The sequence below is a fragment of the Myotis yumanensis genome, unplaced genomic scaffold (assembly GCF_028538775.1).
Source record: "Myotis yumanensis isolate MYYU_CA2020_CCGP unplaced genomic scaffold, mMyoYum1.0.hap1 SCAF_10, whole genome shotgun sequence".
Classification (NCBI taxonomy): Eukaryota; Metazoa; Chordata; class Mammalia; order Chiroptera; family Vespertilionidae; genus Myotis; species Myotis yumanensis.
In genome coordinates this window covers 77542718-77562528 of record NW_027223761.1, presented here as the reverse complement: position 1 = coordinate 77562528, position 19811 = coordinate 77542718, and the positions used below count along the sequence as shown (strand labels likewise).

General features: G+C 39.7%; 1 protein-coding gene across 4 annotated transcripts in view; it reads left to right on the top strand.

The window, feature by feature from the left end:
- Positions 1-19811, top strand: part of BCO2 (beta-carotene oxygenase 2) — a 64033-nt gene that overhangs the window by 9977 nt on the left and 34245 nt on the right. For 2 of the 4 annotated variants that reach the window (XM_070426036.1, XM_070426034.1), the window contains exons 1-4: positions 1104-1294; positions 7345-7549; positions 15736-15947; positions 16123-16238. In XM_070426036.1, the coding sequence (XP_070282137.1) occupies positions 1213-1294; positions 7345-7549; positions 15736-15947; positions 16123-16238 (615 nt within the window). In that variant the 5' untranslated portion in view covers positions 1104-1212. Of the gene's footprint in view, positions 1-1095; positions 1295-7344; positions 7550-15735; positions 15948-16122; positions 16239-19811 lie in introns of those variants that run through there. The other 2 variants (XM_070426037.1, XM_070426035.1) reach the window with 2 other exon arrangements.

Below are 19811 nucleotides of genomic sequence, written 5' to 3'. Positions count from 1 at the left end.
CCTAATTAAGGCTTATTTTTTTAATCAAATTTTGATGCCTTTGGTACCTTCCACATAAGCAAGAATAATTATCTCACCTCTGGAGATATGCTATTGTAGGCATACCATTGCCCTTTAGTTTACACTTCTAATATTTCAATAAAATTTTGCAAGTTTATACTTTTCACTGATTATAAGCCAAAATATATATTGAATATCTTTGTGCATCATATTGTGCTAGGCACTGTGGGAAATACAGAATAGTTTAAGATACTTTTTTTTCTCCCTTCTGACAATTTTAACCACTCCTTTCTTGAAATACACTTACATACCTTTGCTGGGAAAACATGATATGTAAATGCTAAAAGTATCTCTGTGGCAATGGTAGTAACTCCTAGTGGGAGCAAGAGGGTCAGAGGGGTAGGTTTTGAAATGGGTTTTTTTAAAGGAAAAGAAGGAGGATATTTCAGGCAGGGAAAAGTTTGTTCAAAGGCCCAGAAGAACAGAAATGTGGTATATTTAGAGTTATTTTATTGGACTGAGGATTTACAAAGGGGAATAAAGTAGAATAAACTGCTAGAGAGTAGGGATTAAATTTTGTTTCTTGGCATCCTCAATTTGTAGCACAGTATTTGATACATTGGTGCTCAAAAATGTTTGTCAAATTAACAAAATTATGTATGGTTATAACTTTTTAAAAGGACATACCTTCACAGGGCTTTATTTGTACTAGATCATGAGAAAATGCTTTGTAAATTGAATACAAAAGAAAAGGAAGAATGAAATGCTAGAAAGGCAGAGAGACAAAGGATTAAAGGTAGGTTGTGGCCAGATTGTAGAGTCCCTTGTTGACAGATTACATTTGGACTTTATTCTGTAAGGAAAGAGGAGATTTGAATCTTTCAGAGGAGAGGAGTGGCTTAATGAAATCCATTCCTGGATCAACTGCTTAATTATAGTTCGAGGACAGATTTGAAAAGGAGAGTTAAGGAGGGAGACCAGAATTTCAAACAGCTGCTTAGTATAGATAGGTTGTTGGGATACTTGTCTTGGAATTGAGCGTAAGAGAGATTGCCTGTGTTTTGAAGCCTTGCCTCTGTCCCCTCCCCCCAACTTTCCCTCCTATTCTGTCAGTGAGCCAGGGACAGTCCAGGAAGTGTATTTTGCCACACTGCTAATGAGTGAGAGGATTTGGAAACCACAGGAACTGCTGCTACTTAACAATATAAAAATATGTTTTCAACTCTTTCTCCGTTTCGTCAGCAATCTTCCATTGCAGTGGGTTTCAGATCTGTGATAGTACATTGGAACCCAGGTAGGAGATTTACCACCCCCTCCTCTTCCTTCCAGCAGGAATGTAGGATTCTGTGCCTTTTCTGAAGAATACTGGCAGCTTCTAAATTTTTCCACTCTTTTTGGAGCAGATACAGCCAGCAAGTGCAGAGCGGGGAGTTAAGACAGAGTCAGGATTTGTTTACTTGTCAGGGAAACAGCCTTTCCATTTGTATGTTTTATATAACATATAGTGACAGGATTCAGGGTTTCAGGATTCTCTTGAATCTGTAATAGGAAGACTATTCACTATTTAGACCTTTCTCAGTTGCAAATCACTGCTATATCCTCTAATGTAAATGTTTGGTTCTTTTATTTGCATTCTGGGGAATCCCTTAAAACCTTTGTTATTGTTTTTCTAGCTTTCTATTATAGCTACTATTGTTACATGCTTTTATTTCTTGAAATTGACTGATAGGGAGCTATGAGAAATATTACTGATGTGCACTATACATTTTAAAATTATTTAATTCAATAATTCAATGCAAGGCAATGTATTAGGTGCAGGGGTGAAGGCAAAACCAAGACCCTGTACTGGGGTGGGCAACCCCTGGCACCCGTGCCAAACATGGCATGCCAGTAACTTTTGCTGGCACGCGAAACCCTCTATTATAATCTTCTATTTACAATGTTTGTGAACATTTGAATGACTTAAATGTTAAATTACAAGGAACTGGAAAGACACTTGATGTTATGTTTGGTTACATAAATGCTTTTGAAAAGAAAACTGAAAGTCTTTAAGAGGGATGTGGATGGTGAGAGATTTAGATATTTCCCAAACCTCAAGAGGCACATCAAAGACCTCCCAAAAGATGACAGAACAGACTGTCAAAGCCTTCAAAAGCTGTTTTTAAACATCATTGAGTCAACTATTGAGCAGTTCTTCTCAAGATTTGCAAAATTCAGAGAACTGGAAGAGACAGCAAAATTCATGAGGTTTCCAAACAGCATGAAACTGGAGGAACTAAACTTACAAATGTTTTCATGGATAGACATGGCTGACTTTGAAGTGCAGTTGATTGAATTTCAGAGTAGCTCAATTTGGAAGCAGAAATTTATTGACATTAGAGTTGACTTGGAAAACATTGAAAAAAAGCGATTAGAGACAGGAGTACCAGAGAGAAGTGTTGAAAACGAACTATTGAGGACTTGGAATGCCATTCCAGAAAATTTTTTCTGTTTAAAAAACTTTGCAACAGCGTTACTCTCCATGTTTTCATCCACATACGCTTGTGAATCTTTGTTCTCAGTGATGAATTTTGTTAAGTCTTGTAATAGGAGTAGCCTGATGGATGAAAGTAGTAGCTCGTGCATATCTCTGAAGGTCACGAAATATAAACCTGATATAAAATCTCTGTCATCAGTGATGCAGCAGCAAAAGTCCCACTGACAATATCAAACAGAGTCAGAAAGTTTTCTGTCGAACTATCAGTGTCCATGTATACATTAAAAAATAAAAGTATTTTTCATCATCATATACTGTGTTTTTGTCGCTCGAATGAATTTTATTATTTCTTCAAGGTTCTTCACATATGTACACCTTAAGAGATATCAAGTAGGCATAACATGTTCTCAAAAAATTAGGGTTGGCACGCAGAAGAATTTTGAGTCAGCGGTTTTGCTGGTTTTGGCATGCACTCACAAAAAGGTTGCCCACCCCTGCCCTATACTCAAGGAGTACTGGTAGTAGAGGTTATAAAGTATGTTCATCTTTATTGCACAGAACAGGATACGATAGGTGCCATAAGAGCTAAAACAGATGGGATGTGAGGTCAGACTAAGGAGAATCAGTTCTTGCTATAGGAAATAAGAATGTTGTGTTTATAAAACAGGTGACATGGGCACTGGATCATGAAGGATGAGTAAGGCAAGTGAATTTCACCTGAAGGATATGGGAAATACCCTAGGTGAAGAGAAGGGTACAGTTATGATGAGAAGAGAATGGGGAATGGTCCAGATTGGCTGGGGTGGAAGGCATTAGTGAGAGGCAGAACTGGACAGGTAGGTTGCTGTGAGACTATACAGTGCCTTAATCACAGTTTAGACTTTACTTGATAGAGGAGTCATTTGTGAAAGTTTTATGGAGCAATATGTGTTATAATAAAATCTATTTCGGAAGATTAATTTAAGTAGCAGTGCTTCCCAACATATCACAGCACACAGAAAATGATAAAATTTTCCTCACACTAGCGTAAATTGGATGGGAACTGCTTAGAGGAGGAGGCTACTGGCCTGGGGATTTGGGCCATCCCAATGTCTAAAGCAGCGGTTCTCAACCTGTGGGTCGCAACCCCTTTGGCAGTTGAACGATCCTTTCACAGGGCTCGCCTAAGACCATCCTGCATATCAGATATTTACATTATGATTCATAACAATAGCAACATTACAGTTATGAAGTAGCAATGAAAATAATTTTGTGGTTGGGTCACAACATGAGGAACTGTATTTAAAGGGCCAGAAGGTTGAGAACCACTGGTCTAAAGGGATCAAAAGGCCCACACTAGGAAGCTCTGGTTTAGAAGATAGCTTCCTTATCTAGTTTCTCCTTTCAAGTAGGAGGCTGTGATAATATCCACCTAACAGGTGTGAGGGCCTAAATTAGGACAGTAGAGAAAGGAAGTGACTGATAGGCAAGAAGAGTTGAAGCATCAGTGCTGATGAAGACAGGTTCAAGCCAGAAGAAAAATGTGTGAGGTTGCCCATGACGGGTGGACTGGTAAAAAATTTTGTGAAAGATTTGCTTCATGCACCTTGCAAACTTCTGAACCCTAGTAATTTATACTGACTACCCTATATCATCCCCTTAGCATCCTCTTTCTAGCCCTATGTGGGTCTAGTCAGCAGAATTTAACCACTTAGTGAATGTGAAAAGGAATCCAAGGCCCACAGAGAGTTTGCAGCTAGGTGATTTAGCAGATGGGAAATTGATTTGGTAGGAGGAAAGTGAAGAATTCTCTTTTGACATGTTGGGCCACTTGCAAAAAGTAATTGGTAAAATTAAGGGTCTAGATGAGACTTCCAAGGAAGACTGGTGAGATTAAAGAGTAGAGGCCCAAGATCAGACCTTAGGAATACATTAATGAGGTGATAAGGGGAAGAGGAGCTAATGAAGGGAATTAACATTTGAAAATTAGGACTGCCATTATATTTGGTTATGATTATAGACATGAATGGGAGGTATTATTTTCCATTTATCCCCATTAACCTTGTTTAGCATTAAAAATCCTATGGTTCAGAGTGATGAGTAACTTGTCCAAAGTGTCAGCTAGTGGTAATAAAGCTGGCATAAAGCAAACAAGAGGAAACAGGAATGTTTGAAAAGTGCAATGTCTGGGAAGGCAACAGTTTAGAAAGGGGTTCATGGAGGTGTTGGCTACATAGCAAGTACTATAGCAAGTTTGAAGAACATGCTATAGAGTACAGAACATATAGACATTTAATATTTTCTAAAACATAAAATGTTTTAAATTCATGAATCTCTATTCAGACAAATGCCCTATCAGGGTATTCAATTTAATTCTACTTAAATACTAGGAGTAAAATACCTGACCTCAGGGAATTTATTTTAATCTAGGAGGAGAATAAGACAAGCATACATATATTAATAAAAATAGTAAGACAAATACTTGAGGGTTTCTTCTTCTAACTTTTCAAAGCATCCTCTTTATACCTCTAATTTTGTGGTTCTCAAAACCACAGAAATTATTTCGCTTACGCTACCCCAGAAATTCTGATTTGTTAGGTCCAAAGTGGAGCCCATGAATCTACATGTTAGCCATAGAACCAGATATTTCTGTTTCAAATAGTCCTCAGATTATACTTTGAGAAATAGTGTTCAAACAAAACACTGATTACAGTGTAAATGACCTCTTTGTATGTCTGTTTACTAGGTGGTGAGTTCCTTTACATCAGGGCTCTAGTACTTTTTTATCTCTCAGCAGTGTCCAACACTTTGTTGATTGATCATTAAAAGTTACATGAATAGCCCTGGTCAGGTTGGCTTAGTTGGTTGGAACATTGTCCTGTACACCAAAGATTGTGGGTTTGATTCCCAGTCAGGACACATACCTGGGTTGTGGGTTCCATCCCTGGTCGGGGCAACTGATGTTTCTCTCTCTTTTTCCCTCCTTTCCTTCCTCTCTCTCTAAAAATCAATGAAACATCCTGGGGTAAGGCTTAAAAAAAAGCTACATGAATAATAGCTAACTTTTTTTTTTTAATATTTACAATTTCTAAAACTTTACATAACCTAATTCATTTATTATTTGTATCCTTAGGAGCAATAAGAATTATTATTATTCCCATCTTAGAAAGGAGGGAATAGCACAGAGAGGTTAATTATCTAGCTCAAGGCTATTTATTTGGAAAATGATAGGCTAAGATTTGAACCCAAGCATTCTGGAGCCAGGCAGAGGCTGGGTCCACACTCAAGTATTAAAATATGCTGCTTTTTTTTTTTTAAGTGGTATTTAAAAATAGGCTTTGAGCAATAGATGAAATTTCCTTAGGGATAGATTATCGGGAAGGGCATTCAGGGTAAAAGTAAATTTTATTTTGGAAATCAGGAACCAGTCGGGTTTAACTGAATTGTTACATATGGCAAAGCAGGTTTCATGTGCTTTAAACTAATTTTTAAAAATTCTTTATTGATGAAAGTATTACATATGTCTCCTTTTCCCCCCACTGACCTTTCCCCAGCCACTCCCACCCCCCAGCACATGTCCTCACCCCCCTAGGTCTGTGTCCATTGGTTATGCTTATATGCATGCATACAAATCCTTTGGTTGATCTCTTACCCGGTCCCCTCAGCTTCCCCTGCCTTCCCTCTGAGATTTGACTGTCTGTTTGATGCTTCTCTGTCTCTGGATCTATTTTTGTTCATCAGTTTATGTTGTTCATTATATTCCACAAATGAGTGAGACCATATGATATTTATCTTTCTTCTACTGGCTTATTTCGCTTAGCATAGTGCTCTCTAGGTCCATCCATGCTGATGCAAATGGTAAGACTTCCTTCTTTTTTACAGCAGTATAGTATTCCATTGTGTAGATGTACCACTGTTTTTAATCCACTCATCTGCTGATGGGCCCTTAGGCTGTTTCCAAATCTTAGCTAGTGTAAATTGTGCTGCTATGAACATAGAGGTACATATATCCTTTCTGATAGGTGTTTCTGTAAACTAAATTTTTGAACGATTTGAAAGAAATGGGATAATAGATATAATACTGCAAAAGAGTTTGCTAAAAGAATGCAAATCTCACTTCAGAGGAATAGTGTCTCTATGTATATTCTAGTTTAGATTTTTATATTACTATTTCAGTTTCATGAAATAAAATAAAGGACTGTGTTTTAAAGTACCTAGTTAGTTATATATTTGGCCACCCCTCTGTGTGAGGCAATGCTGCCTTGTGAACACTAAGTAATTATGAAATAATAGGAACAATTTTCAGCTCTTTGTTGTATATTAATGATTTTTCTTGTGGTTTATGAACTTCAGGTAATTTTAGACCAGGTATCACTGCACAGTTTGGTTTATGACACCCTTCTCCTAGAAAACGCCATGTACATTTATGTGTACATTAAAATAGAAGAAATTAAATTGTAGATCCTACTAAATGCTCCATAAATCCCTATGAATTTTTTGGGATCGCATTCTGATGTATATAAAGTACTGAGGTCAATGTAATTATGATAATATTGAATAGTGGTCATTTTTATCATTATACTGAGGTTGCTATTAGTCCATCTTGGGTTAGATTCCACCTTGTGAAAAAATGAGCATTGTTCAACTATGAGAAATGATAATAATTAAAGTCCTGAGTTAATTCTCAAGCAGATTTGTACTGCAAGAATACAAAAAAGATTGTCAAAAAATGGTGAATCAAAGAATTCAACTGAGAATGAGGAAGGAGAGGGAGGGATTTGGAGACTATATTTGGTGTTGCTTTTACATTTCCCGACCAGGAGGGAGAAATAGGCATGTTTATAGAAGATTGGTAAATATTTGTTGTGCTTTTGATGTTCTCTTCACAGTTTTGAAGAAGTACATGGACCACAGTCATCAGACAAAAGCTGTTTCCTGTAAGCAGGAGGGTCTTCCCTGTATTGCGCCCCTAATAGCCACGGTGGAGGAGACTCCACAGACCATCTCCGCCCAAGTCCGAGGACATTTCCCCAAGTGGCTCAATGGCTCTCTACTTCGAATTGGACCTGGGAAGTTTGAGTTTGGGAAGGACAAGTAAGCCTTGATTTTTGGAAGAGTTTGGATTTCTTAGCATGAACTTGTTTTATGGAATATGCATTAATATCTGCTTCCTCTCTGAGGCTAACATTGCCATGCAATCTCTTCGGCTCCAGAAGAGGAAACTAGCCTATAGGAAAAGAAATGGAGACTTACTTCTGTTTAAAATATTGACATTTTTACTCAGTAGGTATAACGAATTTGAAGTTCTCTGAAGGTTTATGCCAAAAGAGAAGTGTCAGAACTGTCTGTGCTGAGCTCTACTTCACCACAAGTTCCTGAAGGAAGGGGCAGTGTCTTCACTTCAGAAATGCCCTCACAAATGCCTCCCAGACACGTTGGCTCTTTCAGTTCCTCAATTTGGGCATGTTTATTTTCGCTCAGGGCCTTTGCTTTGGCTAGGCCATCTCTCTTCCAAAGTCTGATTCTTTTTTTTTTTTTTTTAATATTTTATTGATTTTTTACAGAGAGGAAGGGAGAGAGATAGAGAGTTAGAAACATCGATGAGAGAGAAACATCAATCAGCTGCCTCTTGCACACCTCCTACTGGGGATGTGCCCGCAACCCAGGTACATGCCCTTGACCGGAATCGAACCTGGGACCTTTCAGTCCGCAGGCCGACGCTCTATCCACTGAGCCAAACCGGTTTCGGCCAAAGTCTGATTCTTATCATTCAGATATCAGCTCAGATTTCATGGCCTTTGAACCTTCCCTGATTTCCCAATCTAAAAAGGCTGTTTTTTATTATATAACTTATAACATAATAGGTATTTTAATTTTTTGCTTAGCACTACCAGTGTTGTTTTTGTTTGTTTATTATTGTTTGTTTCTCCACTAGAAAGTAAGTTCCATGAGGGCAGAAACTTTTTCTTGTTCACCCCATATGCCCAATATTTAGGGTAGTGCCCTGCACTTAAATAGCTCTCAATAAATATCCTATATAATAAAGAAGTAATATGCAAATTAACCTTCACGCCCTCACAAGATGGCTGCCTATGACCAGGCTGGCAGGGGGGTTAGTGAGGGACAACCAAACGACTGAACAAGCAGGCTGTGTGGGTGACCAGGCCAGCAGGAGGGTTAGTGAGGGGTGACCAGGCCAGCAGGAGGGGCAATTGGGGGCAACCAGGCTGGCATGGGGCCAGTTAGGGGTGATCAGGCCAGCACGCAGAGGCAGTGAGGGGCAATCAGGCCAGAAGGGGGAGCAGTTAGGGTCGACCAGGCAGGCAAGCAGGTGAGCGATTAGGAGCCAGCGGTCCAGGATTGTGAGAGGGATGTCCAACCGCTGGTAGTTGGATATCCCCCGAGGGGTCCCAGATTGGAGAGGGTGCAGGCTGGGCTGAGAGGACAGGCCTCTAGCATATATATATATATATATATATATATATATATATATCTCCTATATGATAAAAGGGTAATATGCAAATAGACCGAACGGCAGAACTGAACAACCAATCAAAGTGTAATATGCTAATGATATGCTAAGGCTGTTCAATTGCTCACTATGACATGCACTGATAACCAGCAGGCAGACAGTCAACTGGTTGACCAGTCGCTATGATGTGCACTGACCACCAGGGGGCAGATGCTCCAACTGGTAGGTTAGCTTGCTTGGAATGACTTCAAGATCCATAATGAAGATAGTCAAGTCCAGTTCCTTGACCATCCCCACAGCAATGACTGTCCCCCTCTGTGACGCTACAACAATGCCACATAGTGAGGCTGTATCCTGGAACTTACTGCACAGAGCCCTGCCCTTGAAATCTTGAACTCTGAAAGTTTACTCTATGCTTAACACCCCAATCTCCACACTCCTCCATTCCCATTAAACTTATGTTGAGGAGCATCAAGTTCTCTACTCTTCTCTGTCCTCTCAGTTTATCAGCTCTCCTTAATTTCTTCTATCTGGTGCAGATTTCACAATCAGTCACTTCAAATGTACTCTCACCACCATCCTCACTTCCTGGTGATCGCTGTATTTCCTCTGACCAATTCTAGTCCTAGGTTAGTTAGCCCATACTGGTTTCCTCCACTCATCCCCCAGGTCTGCTGAGACCTTCTAGAGCAGCGGTTCTCAACCTGTGGGTCACGACCCCTTTGGGGGTCGAACGACCATTTCACAGGGGTTGCCTAAGATCATACTGTTTTTGTGATTAATCACTTTGCTTTAATTATGTTCAATTTGTTCAATGAAAATACATCCTGCATATCAGATATTTACATTACGATTCATAACAGTAGCAAAATTACAGTTATGAAGTATCAACAAAAATAACTTTATGGTTGGGGGTAACCACAACATGAGGAACTGTATTGAAGGGTCGCGGCATTAGGAAGGTTGAGAACCACTGTTCTAGAGGAAATCACATAGCCTTGCTGATTGATTCAGTGACACAATTGTGATTTCCAGCCCTGTTGAGTCCTTGGTGCCATCATTGTTCTTTCCAGTCTCCCACAGGGTTCCTTTCTAGAAGCCTCCTCCTGTTCCTTTCACTCTCAGCAGATAAACTGCCTACTTCATAATGAATGAAGGGGCATTTATTTAGATTTTGTGCTCCTTCAACTTCCTTCTTCCCCCGCTCCACATTCCCCAGGTCTGTACCTATTTGTAGGTATGTATTCCTGCCTCCTCACAATCAGAGCAGGATCTTCCTCTCCCCTGGAACCTTGCTGCATCGTTGACACCCCTCCCCTTGTATCTGTTCCTCCTTCACTAACCCCACACCCCAGCCAACAAGTTTCCTGTCATCCTAAAACACCCTCATTCTTTATTCACCTTCCTTTCTAGCTACCTTTTATCCTCCCCTCACTGCTGGTTATATGCTCTCTGAGGTCTTCTCAGTTCATTGACATCTGACTTTTAACCCCACCACACTACAGCATCTGTTCTCAAAGGTTATCAAAAACCTGTTAATTATTAAATGAAATGGGCTTCTTAGTCCTCAGCTGGACTGTTTACAGCATTTGACCTAACTGACCACCTGTCTTAAAATTCTCTCATCCCTGGATTCCCATATTTCCTCTACCTGCTGGTTACATGTCCTAGAATCATTTTTTTTGTTGCTCAATTCACTTCACTTGTTTCTTTAGTGTTGCTATATCCCATCCTCTGCACTGAATATTCACTTCTTTTCTCTCATTGTATGCTTTCTTTGGTATTGTAGAAATACTAAATTATTTGGAGTATGGTGCAGTGGGTTCAAATCCCATTTCACCAGTTATCCGTGCTATGACCTTGAGTAAGTTTTCCCATATGAAAAATGGGGATTAATATCAATTTTAATGGCTGGGTATGAAGAGTAAAGGAGACAGGCATGTATAAAGTCTCTTTTAGTAGCTAACAAAAATTGCCACTTAGTACATTTTTAATCTCTTCTTTCCCTTCTGTGCCGTCTCCTAACTCCCTTTCCTGCCAAATAACTTCTCATAGTTCACTTGTAAGCCCAGGATTTGGAGTCAGCATTGGGTTCAGATTCTTGTTCTGACAGTTAGCAGCCTTGTGACTGGGGTTTTTGTTGTTCTGAACCTTGGTTTCCATGTGTGTGACATGAGAAAGATAGTTTCTCACAGGATTAATGTGTGTGTGTGTGTGTGTGTGTGTGTGTGTGTGTGAGAGAGAGAGAGAGAGAGAGAGAGAGAGAGAGAGAGAGAGAGAGAACAAATAAACAAATGAAGAGATGTGGTGAAGTCCTTAGCACAGTTCTGGTGTGTAGTCAGTGCTCAGTAGATGGTAGTTATTATGTCTCACACCTATGGCCATACCTACCACACATACATACTCTCAAACATGTACCTCCCACCTCGCTCCCATTTCTTGTGCTCTAGACATGGATTTTGCCTTTTTTATGTTTTACAAAGAGCTCAGATTCTTATTCAAAACCAAACTATTTCTTTTTCCCAATACTTGCTCTTCACATATTCCCTTTCTCAGTTAAAGTAGTGTCATCAGCCAGTCATTCAGGCATGACTTTTTGGAGCCTCTCTTTTTGTCACTGCCCACATCCTATCATTCCCCTCTGATTTGTTTCTGGAATTTGTGCTTTTCTAACTATGCTGCTTCAATTCAGGCTCCCATCTTCTCTCACTGGAATTGTTGCCTCGTCTTCTCATTGGTTTCTGCAGATCTGGATGCTCCTCTTTCTACCCCATGTTCTCCTGTGTCCAGAGTGAGTTTTCTAAGATGCGAGTCTCACAGTTTCACTCTCCTGTTTCAAAGCTCCAGGCTTTCCTGCTGAAGATCTTAAGCCCTAAGTCTAAGTGCTGGTAGGTCTTGGGCTGACCTATTTCTCCACCCTCATTGCCTGCCACTGATGGCTCTGCCCACACACTTTCTCTTGCTGCTTTTAAGATTCTCTCTTTGTCTTTTGCTCTTGGCATTTTAATTATGATGTGTCTTGGTGTGGTCCTCTTTGGATTCCTTTTGTTTGAGGTTCTCTGCGCTTCCTGGACTTGTAAGTCTATTTCTCTCACCAGGTAGGGGAAATTTTCTGTCATTATTTCTTCAAATAGGTTTTCAATATCTTGCTCTCTCTCTTCTTCTGGCACCCCCATAATTCGGATGTTGGTACGCTTGAAGTTGTCCCAGAGGCTCCTTACACTATCTTCATATTTTTGGATTCTTTTTTCTTTTTGCTTTTCCAGTTGGGTGTTTTTTGCTTCTTCGTATTTCAAATCTTTAACTTGATTCTTGCGATCCTCTAGTCTGCTGTTGGAACTCTGTATAATATTCTTTATTTCAGTCAGTGTATGCTTAATTTCTAGTTGGTCCTTTTTCATAACCTCGAGGTTCTCACTAGATTTCTTGAGGGTCTCACTAAATTTATCGGCAGTTTCTAGAAAATTCTTGAAGAACCTTATAAGTGTGGTTTTGAACTCTATATCCAGTAGTTTGCTTTCCTCCATTTCTGTCATTTGTGACCTGTTTCTTTGTCTCCGCATTTTGGCTGCTTCCCTGTGTTGATAGAGTGCCTTTCTGTGCTAGGTGTCCTATAGGGCCCAGTGGCCCAGCCTCCCCTATTACCTGAGGTGGACACTCTTGGTGCACTCCTTTGTGGGCTTTGTGCACAGTCTTGTTGTAGTTAAGCCTTGATTGCTGTAGGTTTCACTGGGAGGAATTGACCTCCAGGCCAATTGGCTGTGAGAATCAGCTGTGTCTACAGTGGGAGAACTTCTGTGCTGGAGACACTCTTCTGGGGCAAGACTTGCTTCAGTGGGGCTTTGGTACTCACTGAGTCTGCTCCCTGAGTGTGTCCCTTATGGATCTGAGGAGTTGTAATCTGGATGGTCCCACTCTGACCACTGGGTACACTGGCTCTTGGACCTCTAAGGAGGTGCTAATTTAGCCTCTGCCTGAGGCTACCCAGAAGGAGCTATGGAGAGATCTGCAGATTCCTTTTCTTTGTTTGGGGTTTGGAGGTGCCCAGATGAGGCCCAGCTGTGAAGCAATGCAAGCTGCTGTGGGGCCTTGGGCCTTCTTTTGCAAGTTCTGGGTCTCTCTGACCCAGCTGCAGTTTGTTAGGTAATTTTCAGATTGCAAAGGGCCAGGCCTTTCAGATGCAAAAGCCTCTGTGCACAGCTTGGGTGGGGCGGGGTCTCAGGGGATCTACAGGGTGGACCAAGCAGTTAGGACTGCTCCTCAGTCCTACCCTAAGAGGCCCCGAGTCTCAGTGTCCCATAGTAATCACTGCAAGCACCTCTGAGAGAAAGCCGCCCTTGAGTTCCACCTGCTGCCAGACAGTCCAGTTTCTCCCCGTATGAGTCTGGGTCCCCAGAGACTTGCCTGGAACTGGAGTTCAGAGCAGTCGGGAGCTTGAGACTCCCTCCTGATTGAAAAAGACAACCGTGTCCTCAGTTGCCAGCCCTTTCCACGTGCGCCTCCATACCTCTGCACTTTACTTCCCCACCTCCTCTGAGTCTCAGTGTGCTTTTCTCTTTTCTTCTAGTTGTAGAATTTCCACTCAGCCAGCCTTTCTGTGGTTCTGGATGATGTCTGTTTTGTCTTTTAGTTGTATTTTTGAAGTGGTTGTGTGAGGCAGCAATTTCCGGTGTTTACCTATGCTGCCATCTTGGTTTCTCCAGAAATCTTCTGTCCTTGAATAGCATGATTCAACATCATAAAGATATCAGTTCTTCATAAATTAATTTTTAAAATTTGATATAATCTTAATAAAAATTCCAACAGTTTTTTAAGGAAGTAAACAAATTGATACTAAAGTTCATATGGAAAAATAAATATGCAAGAACATCAAGAAAACACTAACAAGAGAATTTTCAGTGGTGGAATTATCTCTACCAGACATTAAAATATACTATAAAGCCTCTATAATTAAAACATTGTGATATTGGTGAATGAATAGACAAATAGTGATTTAGACCAGAAAGCCCAGACATAGATCCAAGAACTTATGGAAATGTAGTTTATGATAAATATGGTATGTGAAATTATTGGGTAAAGAGGGCTTTGCTTTCCCCCTTTCTTTCTTATATCCTATTTTTTTTTTATTGTGGTAAACAACTCATAACACAAAATTTGCTGTCTTAGCATTTTTAAGTGTACAGGTTAGTGTTAAATTTATTCACATTGTTGTGAAACAGATCTTCAGAACTTTTACATCTTGTAAAAATGGAAATTCTATACCCATTAAACAATGGCTACCCATTTCCCCCTGCCCCCAGCCCTTGATACCCACCATTCTACTTTCTTTTTCTATAAATTTGACTACTTTAGATACCTCATATAACTCTTATCACACATTTTTTGTGACTGTCTTGTTGAATTTAGCATAATGTCCTCAAGTTTCATCCATGTTGTAACATGTAAGAAAATTTCCTTCCTTTTACTTTTGTTTTTTATTTTTATTTTTTGGAGAATTTCCTTCCTTTTAAAGGCTGAATAGTATTACATTGTATGTAAACATTTTACTTATCCATTCATTCATTGATGGATACTTGGATTGCTTTCACCTTTAGGTTATTGTAAATAATGATACTATAAACACTTTGAATCTCTTTGAATCCCTGCTTTCAGGACCATTGCCATTTAAGACAATGATGTTTGCCTTCCTTATCCATGCTGAAGACATTAAGAATTCAAACTGTCAAGCATATGAAAGAAAAGACTATATGATGTTAAACCCTTTTAAAAGCAAAACCACAAACTTTTCCTTAGAGTTTTTCAATGTTCCTTCTTTAAAATAGATAATTTCTAGTGTTTACTTTTGCATAATTTTGATAAATTTGAAAAATTTTGAAGTACATGGACAATGTAATGCATGTAAGATATGAATATAAAGATTTCTAAAAGCTTAGAAACCCATTTGAATTTGAGAGATGTCAAGCATTCCATATCCTCTTATGCTCTTCTCTTGGCTATAGGGTGTAAAACAAAGAACCGCCACTGCTGAAAGCCTTTTTAAACTAAAGGATTCATTGGGCCATTGCTAGCAAGAAAAATCAGGTGCTGGGGCATGAAGTCTAAACAACCAGCACAGCTAGTGGGAAAGACAAGTATGCCCGCTGTCCTGGAGTTGAAGGGCTTTTTATACATCAGGTAGGGGGAAGAAAGATGTATATTGGAAAGAATTTACATTGGCTACAGACAAGGTGGCCTGGATACGGTGAAGGAGTCTGTTTGCTCCTTTGGGTCAGTTGTAGAAAGTTCCTGTGTTAGCGAGAAGCAGAGGCTCCTCCAGTGGGCGATGCCTGGTAGTCTCAGATAGTGATGGGAATAGCCACCTGGAGGTTAATTCAAAGTTTCCACTTACACTCAGGAATGAAAGCAGTCTTAAGTTGGTTGTGCCCTGAAGTTAACTGACTAACCCCTTCTCGTCTCTTCCTTCTACACTCTGTCCTGCTGTAATTCAACTTAGAACATCTCAGAATTGTCTCCTTGTCAACAGTAAAGATCAGAATTATTTTAGGAGGCACCAGCTTAGGGTTTTTCTTCAGCCTTCTGAAGTGTGAGGTTTTTGACAGAGGGTAAGGGTCAAGAGAAGGTAAGTTGCTCTGTCCTGTTGTACTCCAGGATGTACTCAAGCTATCATCCTTTAATTTCAGGTTCTCTGGCTAATCGGGCTGTGCTGGGAACCCATTCCATTTCATTATCTCTATATTTGAAATCTCTCATTCTGACCCCATGTTTTTCTTATTAACATTTGTTTTTCTATTTTTGCTCCTATTTGAAGGTACAATCACTGGTTTGATGGGATGGCGTTGCTTCACCAGTTTAGGATGGAGAAGGGCACCGTCACATATAGGAGCAAGTTTCTACAGAGTGATACATACAAGGCCAACAGTGCTCAGAATCGAATTGTGATCTCAGAATTTGGTACACTGGCTTTCCCTGATCCATGCAGGAATGTTTTTGAACGTTTCATGTCCAAGTTTGAGCTATCTGGTAAGCAGCTATTACTTGGCCCAGAATTTGCAGGTGATAATGGTGATTATTTAGATTGTTATGTGATATGACATTCTATATAGAGTTTGAAATAGATTTTTCAGTGTGAGAGGATGTTTACACTGCTTTCTCCCTCCTCTTGTGGTGCTTCAATAACTCTGGGGTTTGGTTTCAGCAATAACTGACAACACCAGTGTCAACTATGTGCGGTACAAGGGTGATTACTACCTGAGCACTGAGACCAACTTTATGAATAAAGTGGACATTGAAACCCTGGAAAAAACAGAAAAGGTAAAATGTAGGTTAAAAAATGAATAAAATGGACCCCCAAATTTCTTTTCATTCAAAATACTTTTCAGCATAGGTAGATATCTGAATAAGAAATTGGAACCGTAGCCAAACACAACCAAATTACCCACTGTGCACTCTCTGTCCTGATTAGAATGACCTTGGGTTGGTTTTCCATACTTTTAGACTTCTTTCTTAGTCCCTGCAGACTAGGGTAAGGGAGAAACAGAATAACATTTACGCCCTAGCTGGTTTGGCTCAGTGGATAAAGTGTTGGCCTGTGGACTGAAGGGTCCCGGGTTTGATTCCAGTCAAGGGTGCTTGGGTTGCAGGCTTGATCCCCAGTAGAGGGCATGCAGGAGGCAGCCTATCAGTGATTATCTCTCATCATTGCTGTTTCTCTCTCTCTCTCTCTCTCTCTCTCTCTCTCTCTCTCTCTCTCTCTCCCTTCCTCTCTGAAATAAAAAAATAAAAAAAATATAAAGAAAAACAAAACAAAACAAAAACATTTACTGTGGCCAGCTCATGTTCTTCCTAGCTACAGGTAGAATTGGACTGGAGATTTTCTAGACCCATACTACTTTCACTTAACACATTAATTAAAAGTTAAATAAAAAATTGGACCAGATTTTTAATTTAATTTAATTTTTTAAATAAGAGAAAGCTTATTTAGAAAGTTACAGAGGTAGTATAAGTGAGCCAAGTGGGCAGCGTAGGCTCAGGGAACAAGTTACAGAGGCAGAAGAAGGGTCCTTGGAGCTTAGGAGAGAGAAAGGCAAAGGTAACTGCGCCTGGGGGAAGACAAATGGGAAGGGAAAGGGGTAGGGGTGTGTGTGTGTGTGTGTGTGTGTGTATGTGTGTGTGTGTGTGTGTGAGAGAGAGAGAGAGAGAGGCCAGAATTTTAATTTTAATTCTTACTCTTTGAGCTTTCCTGTGATCTTGGGGGGAAATTTACCCTTATTAGGTAATACTTTTTGTACATTTTTTATTTGTTAGTGGTGGGTTTTTTTTCTTTATTTTGGGGGTGTTTTCATTTATTTTTCTTTATTTTTTTTTTTTTTTTTTATTTTTTTTTTTTATTTTTATTTTTTTTTATTTTCCTCTTAAAGTATTACAAAGGGTATTACATAAGTATCCTTTTTCCCCCCCCCGCCCTTGACAAACCACTACCCTCCCTTACCCCCCAGTGTCTTATGTCCACCAGCCATGCTTATATGCATGCATACAAGTCCCTCGGTTGATCTCTTACTCCCCTCCCTCCTGCCCCCCAACTCTCTCTGGCCTTCCCACTGCAGTTTGACAATCAGTCTGAGGCAGCTCTGCCTCTGTATCTATTATTGTTCAAAAGTTTGCAATGGTCTTTATTATCCATGAATGAGTGAGATCATGTGGTATTTTTCCTTCATTGACTGGCTTGTTTCACTTAGCATAATGCTCTCCAGTTCCATCCATGATGTTGCAAATGGTAGGAGTTCCTTCTTTTTAACAGCAGCATAGTATTCCATCGTGTAGATGTACCACAGTTTTCTAATCCATTCATCTACTGATGGGCACTTAGGCTGTTTCCAGATCTTAGCTATGGTGAATTGTGCTGCTATGAACATCTGGGTGCATATATCCTTTCTGATAGGTGTTTCTGGTTTCTTGGGATATATTCCTAGTAGTGGGATCACAGGGTCAAATGGGAGTTCCATTTCCAATTTTTTGAGGAACCTCCATACTGCCTTCCATAGTGGCTGCACCAGTCTGCATTCCCACCAGCAGTGCACAAGTGTTCCTTTTTCTCCACATCCTCTCCAGCACTTGTCGTTTGTTGATTTGTTGATGATGGCCATTCTGACAGGTGTGAGATGGTACCTCATTGTTGTTTTGATTTGCATCTCTCGGATGATTAGTGACTTTGAGCATGTTTTCATATGTCTCTTGGCTTTCTGAATGTCCTCTTTTGAAAGGTGTCTATTTAGATCCTTTGCCCATTTTTTGATTGGATTGTTTATCTTCTTTTTGTTAAGTTGTATGAGTTCCCTATAAATTTTGGAGATTAAGCCCTTATCCGATATGACGTTGGCAAATATGTTTTCCCACGAGGTGGGTTTTCTTGTTGTTTTGTTGATGGTTTCTTTTGCTGTGCAGAAGCTTTTTATTTTGATGTAGTCCCATTTGTTCAGTTTCTCTTTAGTTTCAACTGCCCTAGGAGCTGTATCAGTGAAGAAATTGTTTTGGCATATGTCTGAGATTTTGTTGCCTTTGTATTCTTCTAGAATTTTTATGGTTTCCTGTCGTACATTTAAGTCCTTTATCCATTTTGAGTTTATTCTTGTGTATGGTGTAAGTTGGTGGTCTAGTTTCATTTTCTTGCATATGTCTGTCCAATTTTCCCAACACCATTTATTGAAGAGACTATCTTGGCTCCATTGTATGTTCATGCCTCCTTTGTCAAAAATTAATTGAGCATATTGGTTCGGGCTAATTTCTGGACTCTCTATTCTATTCCACTGATCTATATGTCTGTTCTTGTGCCAGTACCAGGCAGTTTTGAGAACAGTGGCTTTGTAATACAGCTTGATATCTGGCATTGAGATCCCACCTACTTTGTTCTTTCTCAGGATCGTTGCAGCTATTCGGGGTCTTTTTTTATTCCAGATGAATTTTTGGAGAGTTCGTTCTAGATCTTTGAAGAAGGCCATTGGTATTTTAATGGGAAGTGCGTTGAATGTATAGATTGCTTTGGGTAGTATGGACATTTTAATGATGTTGATTCTACCAATCCAAGAACATGGTATGTTCTTCCATCTGTTTATGTCTTCCTCTATCTCTTTTTTCAACGTCCTGTAGTTTTCTGAGTAGAGGTCTTTAACCTCTTTAGTTAAGTTTATTCCTAGGTATCTTAATTTTTTTGGTGCGATGGTAAATGGGATTGTTTTTCTGATCTCCCTTTCTGAAAGTTCACTGTTGGTGTATAGAAATGCCTCAGATTTCTTGGGGTTAATTTTGTATCCTGCTACATTGCCAAATTCATGTATTAAGTCTAGTAGCTTTTTGATGGAGTCTCTAGGGTTTTGTATGTATAATATCATGTCATCTGCAAATAAGGACAGTTTTACTTCCTCTTTTCCAATTTGGATGCCTTTTATTCCTTCTTCTTGCCTAATTGCAATGGCTAATACTTCCAGTACTATGTTGAACAGGAGTGGTGAGAGTGGGCATCCCTGTCTTGTTCCTGTTCTTAGGGGAAATGGTGTTAGTTTTTGTCCATTGAGTATGATGTTGGCAGTGGGCCTGTCATATATGGCTTTTATTATGTTGAGGTATGATCCTTCTATTCCCACCTTTCTGAGAGTTTTTATCAAAAATGGGTGTTGGATTTTGTCGAATGCTTTTTCTGCATCAATTGATATGACCATGTGGTTTTTTTCTTTCAATTTGTTTATGTGATGTATCACATTTATTGATTTACGGATGTTGTACCATCCTTGCATCTCTGGGATGAATCCTACTTGGTCATGGTGTATGATCCTTCTGATGTACTGCTGGATCCGATTTGCTAAGATTTTGTTGAGGATTTTGGCATCTATG